An 11,323-nucleotide genomic window follows, 5' to 3' on the forward strand; every position below is an offset into this window, starting at 1 on the left:
CCTCCCCCGTCCGTCACACACCTGTTTCCTTGCTTTAGCGCCTGTTGTCACCAGGGTGGAATTCTGGTGACAGACAAAGGGTGGGGGCAGGGAGTGTGAGACAGAAAGATGGACGGAGAGACACAATGGGGAGTCACCAAGACAAAGGAGAGACAGAGACAGAGAAACAGGGTGTGAGAGATAGACACCCAGAGAGACACAGAAAGGGGGACGAGAGCCTTGGAAAGAGAAAACGTCCCCTGTACCCCTGTCATCAATAAGCATTCTCCAAGGACCTCTGTGTGCTAAGCCAGGGACTTCAGAGCCTAGAACACCTTGTGTGGTAGGGAGGTGGGGAGCCCGGGGGTCGTCTCACCCAGCCTGGTGCTCCTGGGAGGCACCCGTGGGGCAGAGAAGGGGTCTCAGCAAGCAGGAGGGGCCTGGATCATTAATGTGGAGCCAGAGTGGGGGCAGGGCGGCCTGTCCCCCGGACTAGTGTTTGGGGAAAGGAATTCTCCCCCCCTCCCGGGGCGGGGCTGAGCTCCGCTATAAACTGGGGGTGCTTCAGCTGCCCAGCACGTTCATACCGCTGCAGACCCAGCCTTAGGTGAGGGCTCCGGGGATCTCCTGGCTGGGAGGGTGGGAGACAGAGGGGAGTGGAGATGTAGGGAGGCGGAGGAGCATGGATATGAGGATTTGGGGGTTACAGAATCTGGGGGGTCCTTCTGGATTTGGTGTCCCAGAATATAACCTTGGGACATAAGTCTCAGAGTCAGGGAATCTCAGAAATTGGGGGTGTCTGGGCTTGGACTTCAAGTAGTCTGGGTGTCAGGACTGGGGGGTCAGAATCAGGGGTTCTAGGAGTTGGGGACACAAGCTCTGCAGGCTTGTGATTGGAGGTGGCAGAACTTTCAGTGTCATAGTTAGGAGGTACTGTGAATTGGGCCTCTGAGTTTGGGGATCCGATTTTGGTGTCTCATGATCTTGAGGTTCAGAATTTAGGAGGTGTCAAGACATGGTGTCTCAGAATCTGGACATGAGGACTCACTGGTGCATCATAAATTGGGGGTCTCAGGATCTGTGGGTATTGGGATTTAGGGGGACTCAACGTGGGCACCTTGGGGCCTGGGAGGTAGCAGAGATTGGGGGTCTACTTAGGGGTGAGGGTGAGGCCTCGGGCGGCCTGCCTCCTCCCTGGCTGTGGGTGAAGGTGAAAGGAAACAGGTGGGAAGGTGCCCCACCAGAGGGGAGGGGTGGGACCTGGGGGTGGGAGAGGGGACCGGGTGGGACTAAGTCTCCCAAAGCCCTCCCCCCACTCCAGTCCCTTTTTAGGAGGTGTCCTCTGTTTTACTGTCTACGACATCCCCCCGAAATAGCCCCTGGGGGAGGGGCAGCTATTGTCTTCAGGCCACTGTCCCTGCCCAGATACCGTCTCCTAATCCCACTCAGATCGGGTTCCCGTGGACGTGTCACAAGACAAAAGAGGACAGCTGGGGGGGCGGCAGCTGCAGCTCTGGGGCTGCGCCTGGGCCGCACCCCCAAGGCCCTGTCCTCACAGGGCTTCGTGGTCGCACCCCAGGAGTCGCACTCCTCTCGCAGTCCCAGCCCCCCAGCCCCCAGCCCCCCAGCCTCCCCTTTGGGGCTCCACCCCACGCCCCCTCTTCTCTTCGGTCCTCAGGTTGCACCAGGATGTCGGACACCGAAGAGCAGGACTATGAGGAGTGAGCGACGCTGGCGGGAGGGCGGGGGGGGGGCTGGAGAAGTGGGGACACTCCCCCCCACACCTAACTCCCTAACTCTCCCCCTCTCTCCCTCCCTCGCACCCCTGTTCTCAGGGAGCAGCCCGAAGGTGAGTGGGGAGTGCGCTGGCCCTGGGGGGCTGGGGGCCCGCCGGTCTCCTGGGGGGCCGGTGCTGAGGGGCGGGTGCCCCCCAGCCCCTCGCCCCTCTGGGTTTCCCAGCGTCCCCAGCGCAGTCTCCGCACAGCCGCGGGACACGCTCACCGACGGTCGCAGCGGAGCCTGGGGGGTCCCCAGGTCTCAGCCCCCCCCCGGCTCCTAACGGCCCCTCTTCTCCGCCCCCCCTTCCTGCAGAGGAGGCTGAAGAGGAGGAGGAAGGTGAGCCCCGGACTCCGCGGGTCCGAGCCGGACGCGGGGGGCGGGGCGGAGCGGGGACCACTGTCCGGGGGTGGGGGCCGGGGTGGGGCTCCCGACCGCCCGAGTTTCAGGTCCTTTAACCGCCTCTCCGTCTCTCCCCTCCCCCCTCCCGCACCCGGGCGTGGCCGCTCCCCGTTCCCCGCACCTGCCCCCCCAATTCCTCGCTTCTCCCCTGCCCCTCCCCCAGCCCCCGAGGAGCCGGAGCCGGTGGCAGAGCGAGGTGACCGCGGCTGCTTCGCTTCCCGACAACGATCTCGGGGCTCCCCCACCCCGATATCCTCCGGACCCCGACCTCCGCGTGGACTCCCCCCCGCCCGCCTAGCCCGCCCGGGGCGCGGTCCTTTAAGCCCCGAGAGCCCGCGCGCCCTCTGGTGGCCGCGAAGGGAAACTGCCTCGCGGCGGCTTCCAGCCTCTCCTTCCTCCTTAAAGGGACCGACACCCAAGCCTTCTCCCCCGGAGGATGCTCACAGAAGGGTTGGGTGTTTGCGCAGAGGCACCCCACCCCCATTTTCGCGCCCCCCCCGACCCTGTCTGTTATTTTTCTCCTCCATATACATTCAAAGTTTGGGGCCTGGGTTGCAGATAGGGCTGGGGGGGGGCGGTGGAACTGCGCTGCTAGGTCTTGATGGAGGAGGGCGGGAGCTCTGGGTATGTCGAAGGGGGAGGGCCTGGGGTTTGGAGGGACCCCCACTCCAGTTCTGAATGTATATCTGATGCGTGTGACCCTCTTCCTCCCTTCCTGCCACCCTGATTTCCCTCCCCTCCCTTTCTTCCCCACGCCCTCCCCCACCCCCCAGAGCAGTTGGAGGAGGGAACTGGGCTCCTGGGGGCCAAGGTTTGGGGGGCTTCTCGTGAACTCTGGCTAATTATCTCTTTGTACCTTCCCACCAGAAGAAGAGCGCCCCAGACCAAGGTGAGCCCCTAGGGGGGGGATCCAAATCACATCCTCCTAAGCATGCCACCCACCTCCAGAGACAGCAGAGACAGGGTACCGGGGTGGCAGAGAAAGGGGGGGGCATTGAAACAGAGGAATGGACAGTCAGAGGTCCCTTCTTTAGCAACTGTTCCCCGGAGAACTTCCCACAGCATTTGTCAGCCCTGTTGGTGAAACAGACCCAGACACAGTGATGGAACCAGCAAGGGGACTGGAGTAGCACAGATCAGGGCTCAACATTTGTCCTAGGCAATCAAGGAAGGCTTCCCAGGGGAGGTGACGCCCGTCTGGCTGAAGGAGATAGAGGGGAGATTGTAGATGAGAAGGTGGGGCGGTGTGTGCAAGGTCCAATGGCTGATCTAAGCCAGTCTTCCAGGGAGCAGATGGAGACATGGGCCAGTCTGACCAGGAGGCGGCTGCGGGAGCCCATGGGGGGTGGACCCTGGAGGAGCTGACATTGGGGCCAAAGCTGGGAGATGCGAGGAGGCAGCAATCTGAACATGAGAAAAAACCTAGAAGCAGAAACTGTCTGGGCCTGTATGGGCAGGATGGTGAAGGCCAGGGCACTCGGGAGCCATGGAACAGTTTCGAGCAGAGAGACCTAGGGTCAGATCCGGGCGAGGGAGCACAGATGTGCCGCAGGGTCAGGGAAAGCTTGGTGGAGGAGGAAAGGCCCCAGGGATGAAGTGTATCGGGACAAGGGCAACGCCATCAGAGGGAACGGCCCGTGCAAAGGCCCCGGGGCACAGGATCAGGCCGGGAACCATGACATGCGGCCCGTGTCTGAGTGAGGAAACGAGACGCTGGAGAAGCTGGCTGGGGCTTAGGAGAGAGCCTGGGCTGCAGACGGAGTTGGCGAATCCTCGGTAACCGACGGTCATCGAGGTCGAGGGCCGACCGGGCGTGAGAGTGTCCTATGAATGAATAAAAGGGCTCACTGGGGGACAAAGAGACAGAGATGGGACAGCCAGAGAAGCAGGGAGCAAGTTAGGCGCTTGCGCTCTCAGGAACCAAAAAGGCTGGAGGGCTGACCCCCTCCCCCAGCAGCCCGCCCAATGCACTATAACGCGCGGGTACCTTCAAATTCTTACCAGCTGCATTTCACAAAGTCAGAGGAGCACCCAGGACGAACCTTAATGTCACATTTTGTGCGACCTGTGCTGTCTGAGATTCCATCATTTCAGCCCGTAATTAACAAAACGTGAGGTTATTTTGTTTGCACTAAGTCTTTGAAACCAGGTGTGCGTTCCCCTGACGGTCCCTCTGTGCCGGGACCAGGCACATTGCAGGGGCGCGGCGCCGGGTGTGACGCGTGGCCGCCACCCTGCCAGGGCCGGCGGCGCGGGGACCTCACGCTGCTGACTGAGCTTCTCTTCTGTCCGCTCAGCCGCCCGGTGGTGCCCCCATTGATCCCCCCAAAGATCCCGGAAGGGGAACGTGTGGACTTCGATGTAAGTAACAGGCATCCCGCCCCCAGGAGCAGCTGCGAGCCCGCAGGGTGCCTTCGTGCAAATAAAAAATAAAAATAAATAAAAATAAGGGCGCTTTCTGCCTCCCTTGGGAATTACGTCCTAATAGCCCAGAACGGTCCCGTCGGAACACGGTGCTCTGCTGCCCCCTGCTGGAAATTTAGTAAACTGTCACCCCCACGGATCCCGCCGGGCAGGGCGCCCCTCCCGAGGTCCCGGGCGCCGCGGGGTGGGGTGGGGATGACGGGCCCCCGCGCCCGTCCCGCAGGACATCCACCGGAAGCGCATGGAGAAAGACCTGCTGGAGCTGCAGACGCTCATCGACGTGCACTTTGAGCAGCGCAAGAAGGAGGAAGAGGAGCTCATTGCGCTGAAAGACCGCATTGTGAGTCGAGGGGACTGGGGCTCCCCAAGTTCTTCCGTCGCCCCCATGCCATCCTTTGGGGCTCGGGGGATAACGGAGCATAGTTCCTGTCCAGTACAGACCTTTCGGAAAGGGACCCAAGTCTGGCCACACTCACAACTTGTGCATTTTTTGCTCTTGACCTGGTCTGGGGAGGAGTGGCGGGTGGGGGGTGATCCCTGCACCCCTCACTCTTCTCGGTCCCCCAGGAGCGGCGCCGGGCGGAGAGAGCTCAGCAACAGCGCTTCAGGACCGAGAAGGAGCGGGAGCGGCAGGCCAAGCTGGCGGTGGGTGTCTCCCTCCTCTGGGAGCCCGAATGTTCCTCCTGGCGCGGGGCGCTCTAGTTTCCATTCCTGTTGTTCTCTGTGGTCCCAAAGAGGTCCTCATGCTGTATCACTCAAGGATCCTTCTGTTGGAAGGGACAGAAACTCCAACCCAAGCTGGATTCGGCAGAAAGAGGATTCTATTGGCTCGTGTAAAACAAAAGCCTAGGGTGAACCTGCTTCAGGCACAGCTGGATCAGGGGACTCAAATAATATCACCAAGAAACCGCTTTTCTCTTCCCATCCCTTCGCCCATCTTTCTATGGACATGGCGGTGACCAACTCATGTTTGCCTGGGCCTTTCCTGGTCTGAGCCCTAAAAATCTTGAATCCCGTCTGTCCCAGGAAAACTAGAATTGTTCACCTGCCCGTAGTTGGGGGAGAGTGGTTAGAATGCGTCCATCAGGCCTTGGAAACGTGACCTGCGGTGGCATCAAGGAAGGGCCCACTTGGTCCACATTTAAGGAACAGGAGTAGGGTGGGGTATTAGGGGCGCAGGGATCACCACCCACCCGCCACTCCTCCCCAGACCAGGTCCCACAGCCAGGCCTGGGGGCCAAAGGGCCCTCTGCATGTTAGCCTGTCCCCACACTGACTGCCTCTCACCACGGGGTCTGCACCACTCCCACATCCCCACCTGGGCCCCCTTTCCCCACAGTGGGGGGCAGGCCTTGGGGTTTAACCCCTTTTCCCCCACAGGAGGAGAAAATGCGGAAGGAGGAAGAAGAGGCCAAGAAGCGAGCCGAGGATGATGCCAAGAAGAAGAAGGTCCTGTCCAACATGGGGGCCCATTTCGGGGGCTACCTGGTCAAGGTGAGCTCCGCTGGCTGGGGCCTGAGGTCTTGGCTCCCCGGGGGGAGGCAACTGAGAGCAGAGACTTCTGGTTCCTGAGGGAGGAGGGGCTGGGGGCCTGGACTCCTGGTTGTGAGGGAGGAGGGACTGGGGGCTGGACCCCTGGGTCTGAGGGAGGAGGGGCTGGGGGCTGGACCCCTGGGTCTGAGGGAGGAGGGGCTGGGGGCTGGACCTCTGGGTCTGAGGGAGAAGGGGCTGTGCCCTGGACTCCTGGGTCCAAGGGAGGAGGGGCTGGGGTCTTAGATGCCTGAGGTCCTGGGAGAGATGGTGGCCTGGATCCCAGACCCCTGGGTCCTCACATGGGGAGCCATCTGGAAGATTTGTACCCCAGCTCAAGGTGTCCCCTTCCCAATCCTCAGGCAGAACAAAAGCGGGGTAAGCGCCAGACGGGGCGGGAGATGAAGCTTCGCATCCTGTCTGAGCGTAAGAAGCCTCTGAACATCGACCACCTGGGAGAGGACCAGCTCCGGTAGGCGGGGAGGGCCTGGGTGTGAGATGGGGAGATAAGGGGACCCTCACCCAGACCTGGGTGGGCAGAAGCCCTGGTGCTGTGTGACTTAGGGCACGTGTCTCCCCCTCTCTGGGTTGCTGTAGCCTTCTCTGCGATACAGGACCCACTCTTTGTGGGTGCCAAGACCTGGGAGTAAAGGTCAGCGAAATAATAGTATTTTCCATCCATTATCTCACCTACAACAGCTCAATGCAGACTTTTTTTTTTTTTACCCTCACCTGAGGATAGTCTTTCCATTGCTTTTCAGAACAGTAGAAGGGAGAGAGAGAGAAACATTGATGTGAGAGAAACACATCGATTGGTTGCCCCTGCACGCACCCCACCAGGGCCAGGGATACAGCCTGCAACTGAGGTACATGCCCTTGGCCGGAATCCAACCCCAGACCCTTTGGTTTTCGGGCCAATGCTTTAAGCACTGAGCCAAACCGGCTAGGACTGCAGTAGACTTTTCTCAGTTAAGGATAAATTTGGTGCCCAGTAACTGAAATTTGACTATAGCAGCCTAAAATACAGAGCTTCAGCTTTTCACATAGAAAAAACCTGTAGTCCAGTGTTGAAATGGAAACTCTACAAAATCATTAGAGCCCCAGACTCCTATTTTTCTGCTCCACCGCTTTTAGCCCAATATTTCCATCCTCAAAATCACCGTCCTGGTGCAAAACGGCTGCTGGAGCTCCAGCCATCACATCCAAGCAGCACAAAGAAATTGCAAAGGAAGAGCCACAAAAACTTCCCTGGAAGAAGCCCCATCCAATCACCTACTTTCAGCCCACCGACCACCCTACCTGCGAGGGAGGTTGGCAGAGTGGCTTTTTAACTGGGCTTGTTACAAAAAGTTCTGTTTGTAAGGAAGAAATGGGCGGGCAACCAGCCATCTCTTTCACAGTTTTATTTCTACATTTATTTTTTATTTTTTATTTTTTTTGAGAGAGAAACAGGATCCTAGGGGAAGTCACTTGGCCATAGCCACCACCCAGAGAATTGGAGAGCAGGGACTTGAACCAGGGCTTTCTGACCACGGAGCCCGGGTCTTAGCCACCACCTCCTTCTCACTTAGGGGAGTATGAACCCCTTATTCTGGGTAGGAAGAGAGTGGGCAGGGGTCTTTTAAAACCCTTTGCTTCAATTCACATTGAATATTTCTGCCTCAAATATTAACAAATTCAGAGTCACACTGTGTGGCTTTGGACAGTTCCCTCAACCTCTCTGAGCCCAGAGCGCGGCCAGGCCCAGGCCTTGACCGCCTGTCTGCTCCGCCAGGAACAAGGCCCAGGAGCTGTCCGACTGGATCCACCAGCTGGAGTCGGAGAAGTTCGACCTGATGGAGAAGATGAAGCAGCAGAAATATGAGGTTAGACCTGTGTCTGCTGGGGGCCCTGCTGCGCGGGGGTGGGTGTGGGTGGGGGTGTGTGGGGGTGGGTGGGGGAGGTGGGGGTGGTGTGTATGTCCCAGGCTGTTCCAGCATCTCCTCGGCCTCCCTCTGCAGATCAACGTGCTCTACAACCGCATCAGCCACGCCCAGAAGTTGTAAGTGTGACCCGGCCCGAGCCCCATGCCCTCCCTCTCACTGTTGGGGTCCCTCCTTCCTTCCCCATTCCCCTTGCTCCCCCTTGGTGTCTGTCCCTTTCTCGGTCTTTGTCCCTCATTCCCTGTCATCTCTTTCTGCCCTCTGCCTCCCTTCTCGGGTCTCAATCACCACTTTCATGTCCCTCTAAGTCACCGATTCTCAAGGATGGGGGGCGATGTTGCCCCCCACAGGGGACATTGGGCAAAGTCTGGAACTTTTGTGGTTGTCACAACTGCATGGGAACTGACATCTAGTGGGCGGTGACATCCAGGGGTGCTGCTCAATACCCTACAGTGCCCAGGACAGCACCCCAGAGCAGAGACCCAGACCCAAATGCCAGCAGTGCCAGACCCCCCGGGAATCATAATTGTGACTCACACCAGCACCCCTGTGAACACCTCCACTCAGCACAGATGCCCACCGCACATGGCACTGGGGTCTTTCATCATGAACCACCCACCCCAGCCAGTGAACTCCAATGACAACTCCAATCTGCACGCCTCTTCCTCTGGGTCCGGAGGGCGGGTATTTTGGGGGGCCCTATCTCAGAGGTCCAGGAAGCCATCCCTCCTGATACCCCCTTTTTCTCCCACAGCCGGAAGGGGGCAGGGAAGGGCCGCCTTGGAGGCCGCTGGAAGTGAGAACGGGGTGATGGGGCACCCCGACGCACCAGGAGCCCTTGGAGCACTTGTCCCACCTGTCTCTTGAAATAAATGCTCTGCCTGTGGGCACCTGCTGAGGTTGTTACTATTATTGTTAACTTGCTGCCAGTCTCTCACAGTTAATTAGGTTAACTCACCAGGTCTGGAGAATCCTCATATTATCACAACAGTATGTAAAGTTAAACCCTCACAAGGGCTGGTGGGAAGGTAAAATGGGCAGCACTTTGGAAAACAATCGGGCGGTTCCTTAAAACGTTAAACACAGTTACTGGCCCAGCAATTCCACTCCTAGGCACCTGCCCAAGAGAACTGAAAGCGTAGGTCCGCACGAGAACTTGCACACCAATGTGGCGGCTGCGTTATTCACAGTAGCCAAAAGGTGGGGACAACCCAAGGGCCCATCACTGATGAATGGCTACAGCGGAATATTATTCAGCCATGAAAAGGAACAAAGTATTGCCACCTGTTACAACGTGGGTGAACCTCGGAAACATGATGCTCAGTGAAAGAAGCTAGACGCAAAAGGTCACATAATAAATGATTCCATTTATATGGAATTTCCAGAAGGCAAATTCCTAAAGGCAGAAGGTTAGGTTAGTGCTTTCCAGGGACTGGGACAGGGTGGGGGAAGGGATAGGGAGGAGAGGGCTAAAGGGATTAGCATTTCTTTTGTGTGTGTGTGTGTAAAAATGTTCTGGAATTAACGGTAGTTACACAAACTTGTGGATATAGTAAAGAACCACTGAATTGGACACTTTGAAATGTTTTCGGTATATGCATTATATCTGATTTTATTTTATTTATTTATTTTTAAAAATATATCTTTATTGATTTCAGAGAGAGGGAGAGAAACATCAATGATAAGAGTCATTGATCGGCTGCCTCCTGCATGCCCCCCAACTGGGGATAGAGCCCACAACCTCAGGCATATGCCCTGAGGGGGAATCGAACCACAATCTCCTGGATCCTAGGTTAATGCTCAACCGCTGAGCCCTGCCTGGCATCTGATTTTAGGAATGCAAAACCAGGCCCTGGCCTGGTAGCTCAGTTGGTTGGAGCATTGTCCCAATAGGCCAAGGTTGCAGATTGAGCCCTGGTCAGGTCACATACAAGAAACCACCAATGAATGCACAGATAAGTGGAACAACAAATCAATGAGGTTCATGGGAAGTGTGGGCTTGAGGACTACATATCCCAAGAGCCACCAGGACTGCTATTCCCTTTGTGTCTATGGCCAGTGCTCCCAGGGCCTCGTGGGACTTGTAGTTTATTTCTTTGCACAGGCCGCGCCCCCCCCCCCCAGGACTTTGGAGAGGGTGGATTCTGTTGCTTCTGTCCAGATTTGAGCCCCTTTCTGTAAGACTTTTATGGGTCTTTATCCCGGTCTCAAAGTGCCTGCATCTCTCTCAACTTGGATTTTGGAGCAGGATACTTAAGCTGAGGATTGTTTCCTGCTTCAAGGTGCTAGGTCTGAGACCTCACCCTCCAAATCTATTCGCCTGCCTCGCCGGGGAGGACATACAAATCCCAGCATGCCTTGCGAGCATGTAGGGGCTGGACTACATTTCCCAGCGTGCTCCACGACTGTAGGTGAGACCAAGAAAAGGACGGGCAAGTAGGTTATGGGGGCGCTCATTGTGGACCCCTCCTCACGGGATCCTTTCCGACGTGATCCAGGAGTTATCCTCATGGACTTTGGAGTTCTCTTGCCATTGAGCCTGACTTCTTGGGGTGCATTGGGGATCTGCTTAGGGTCAAGTGAACCTTTAGGGGCGTGGCCCTGCGAACTACATTTCCCAGCACACCCCTAGGCTGTTGGCCAATTGCCGTGAACTTTGTACAGCAAACTTAATTTCCCAGCATGCCCTTGTGGGCCACCCAGGAAGGCTTGGACGAGAATTGTCCTGAGAATTTAGGGGTTGCGGACTCAATTTCCCATGGTGCCCTGGTGTTTTTGACGACTTAGGGAATCCCCTTTCATTCATTCATTCAAACACTATTTTCCATCGCGTATTATTAGGCTCCTTTCCAGGCTCTGGGAACGAGAAGTGAAGGCAGAAGACAAATTCGCTGTTCTCCTGCAGCTTATTTCTGGTTGAAGGGAGCAGACAGCCCATAATACATAAATTAGATGGTACAAGGAAAGCTGATAAGGTGTATGGAAAAATTAGTGCTTTATCTTTTAGGGCTTCCGGGCTGTAGAGTTCCTTTCCTACCAGGTCCCGTCCCCGTGGTAGTCAACTACGTTTCCCAGCATGCCCTGGGGCACACCTCTGGCCTACGGACTCCATTTCCCAGCGTTCCCCGGAGCATTCCCTCCATCAGATTTCCGTTTGCCTTCCCAGGGTACCTGGGGGCAGATGAAAGCTGGAATGTTGCCATTAGCAACTTCCTGTCGATAGAGACTCCATTTCCCAGCGCTCCCCGCGGTTCTCCTCCGTCCGCGGACTGCATTTCCCAGCGAGCCCC

At 57.2% G+C, this 11,323-nt stretch overlaps 1 protein-coding gene across 4 annotated transcripts; it reads left to right on the forward strand.

Annotated features, from left to right (window-relative positions):
- The first annotated feature begins 576 nt into the window (after positions 1–576).
- Positions 577–8,928, forward strand: TNNT1 (troponin T1, slow skeletal type). Of its 4 annotated transcripts, none has more exons than XM_081118475.1 (14): positions 577–586; positions 1,658–1,700; positions 1,815–1,828; positions 2,071–2,094; positions 2,321–2,353; positions 3,025–3,046; positions 4,455–4,518; positions 4,805–4,921; positions 5,149–5,226; positions 5,962–6,075; positions 6,474–6,583; positions 7,886–7,976; positions 8,112–8,152; positions 8,788–8,928. In XM_081118475.1, exons 2-14 carry the CDS (start codon positions 1,669–1,671, stop codon positions 8,831–8,833), a joined length of 786 nt encoding a protein of 261 aa, XP_080974601.1. In that variant the 5' UTR covers positions 577–586; positions 1,658–1,668; the 3' UTR covers positions 8,834–8,928. The 4 variants fall into 4 exon arrangements, with proteins under 4 accessions (XP_080974601.1, XP_080974602.1, XP_080974603.1 ...); XM_081118476.1 differs by having other exon boundaries at positions 3,028–3,046; XM_081118477.1 differs by lacking the exon at positions 2,321–2,353.
- The last annotated feature ends 2,395 nt before the right edge of the window (positions 8,929–11,323 follow it).

The sequence above is a fragment of the Miniopterus schreibersii genome, assembly GCF_964146895.1.
Source record: "Miniopterus schreibersii genome assembly, chromosome: 18".
Classification (NCBI taxonomy): Eukaryota; Metazoa; Chordata; class Mammalia; order Chiroptera; family Miniopteridae; genus Miniopterus; species Miniopterus schreibersii.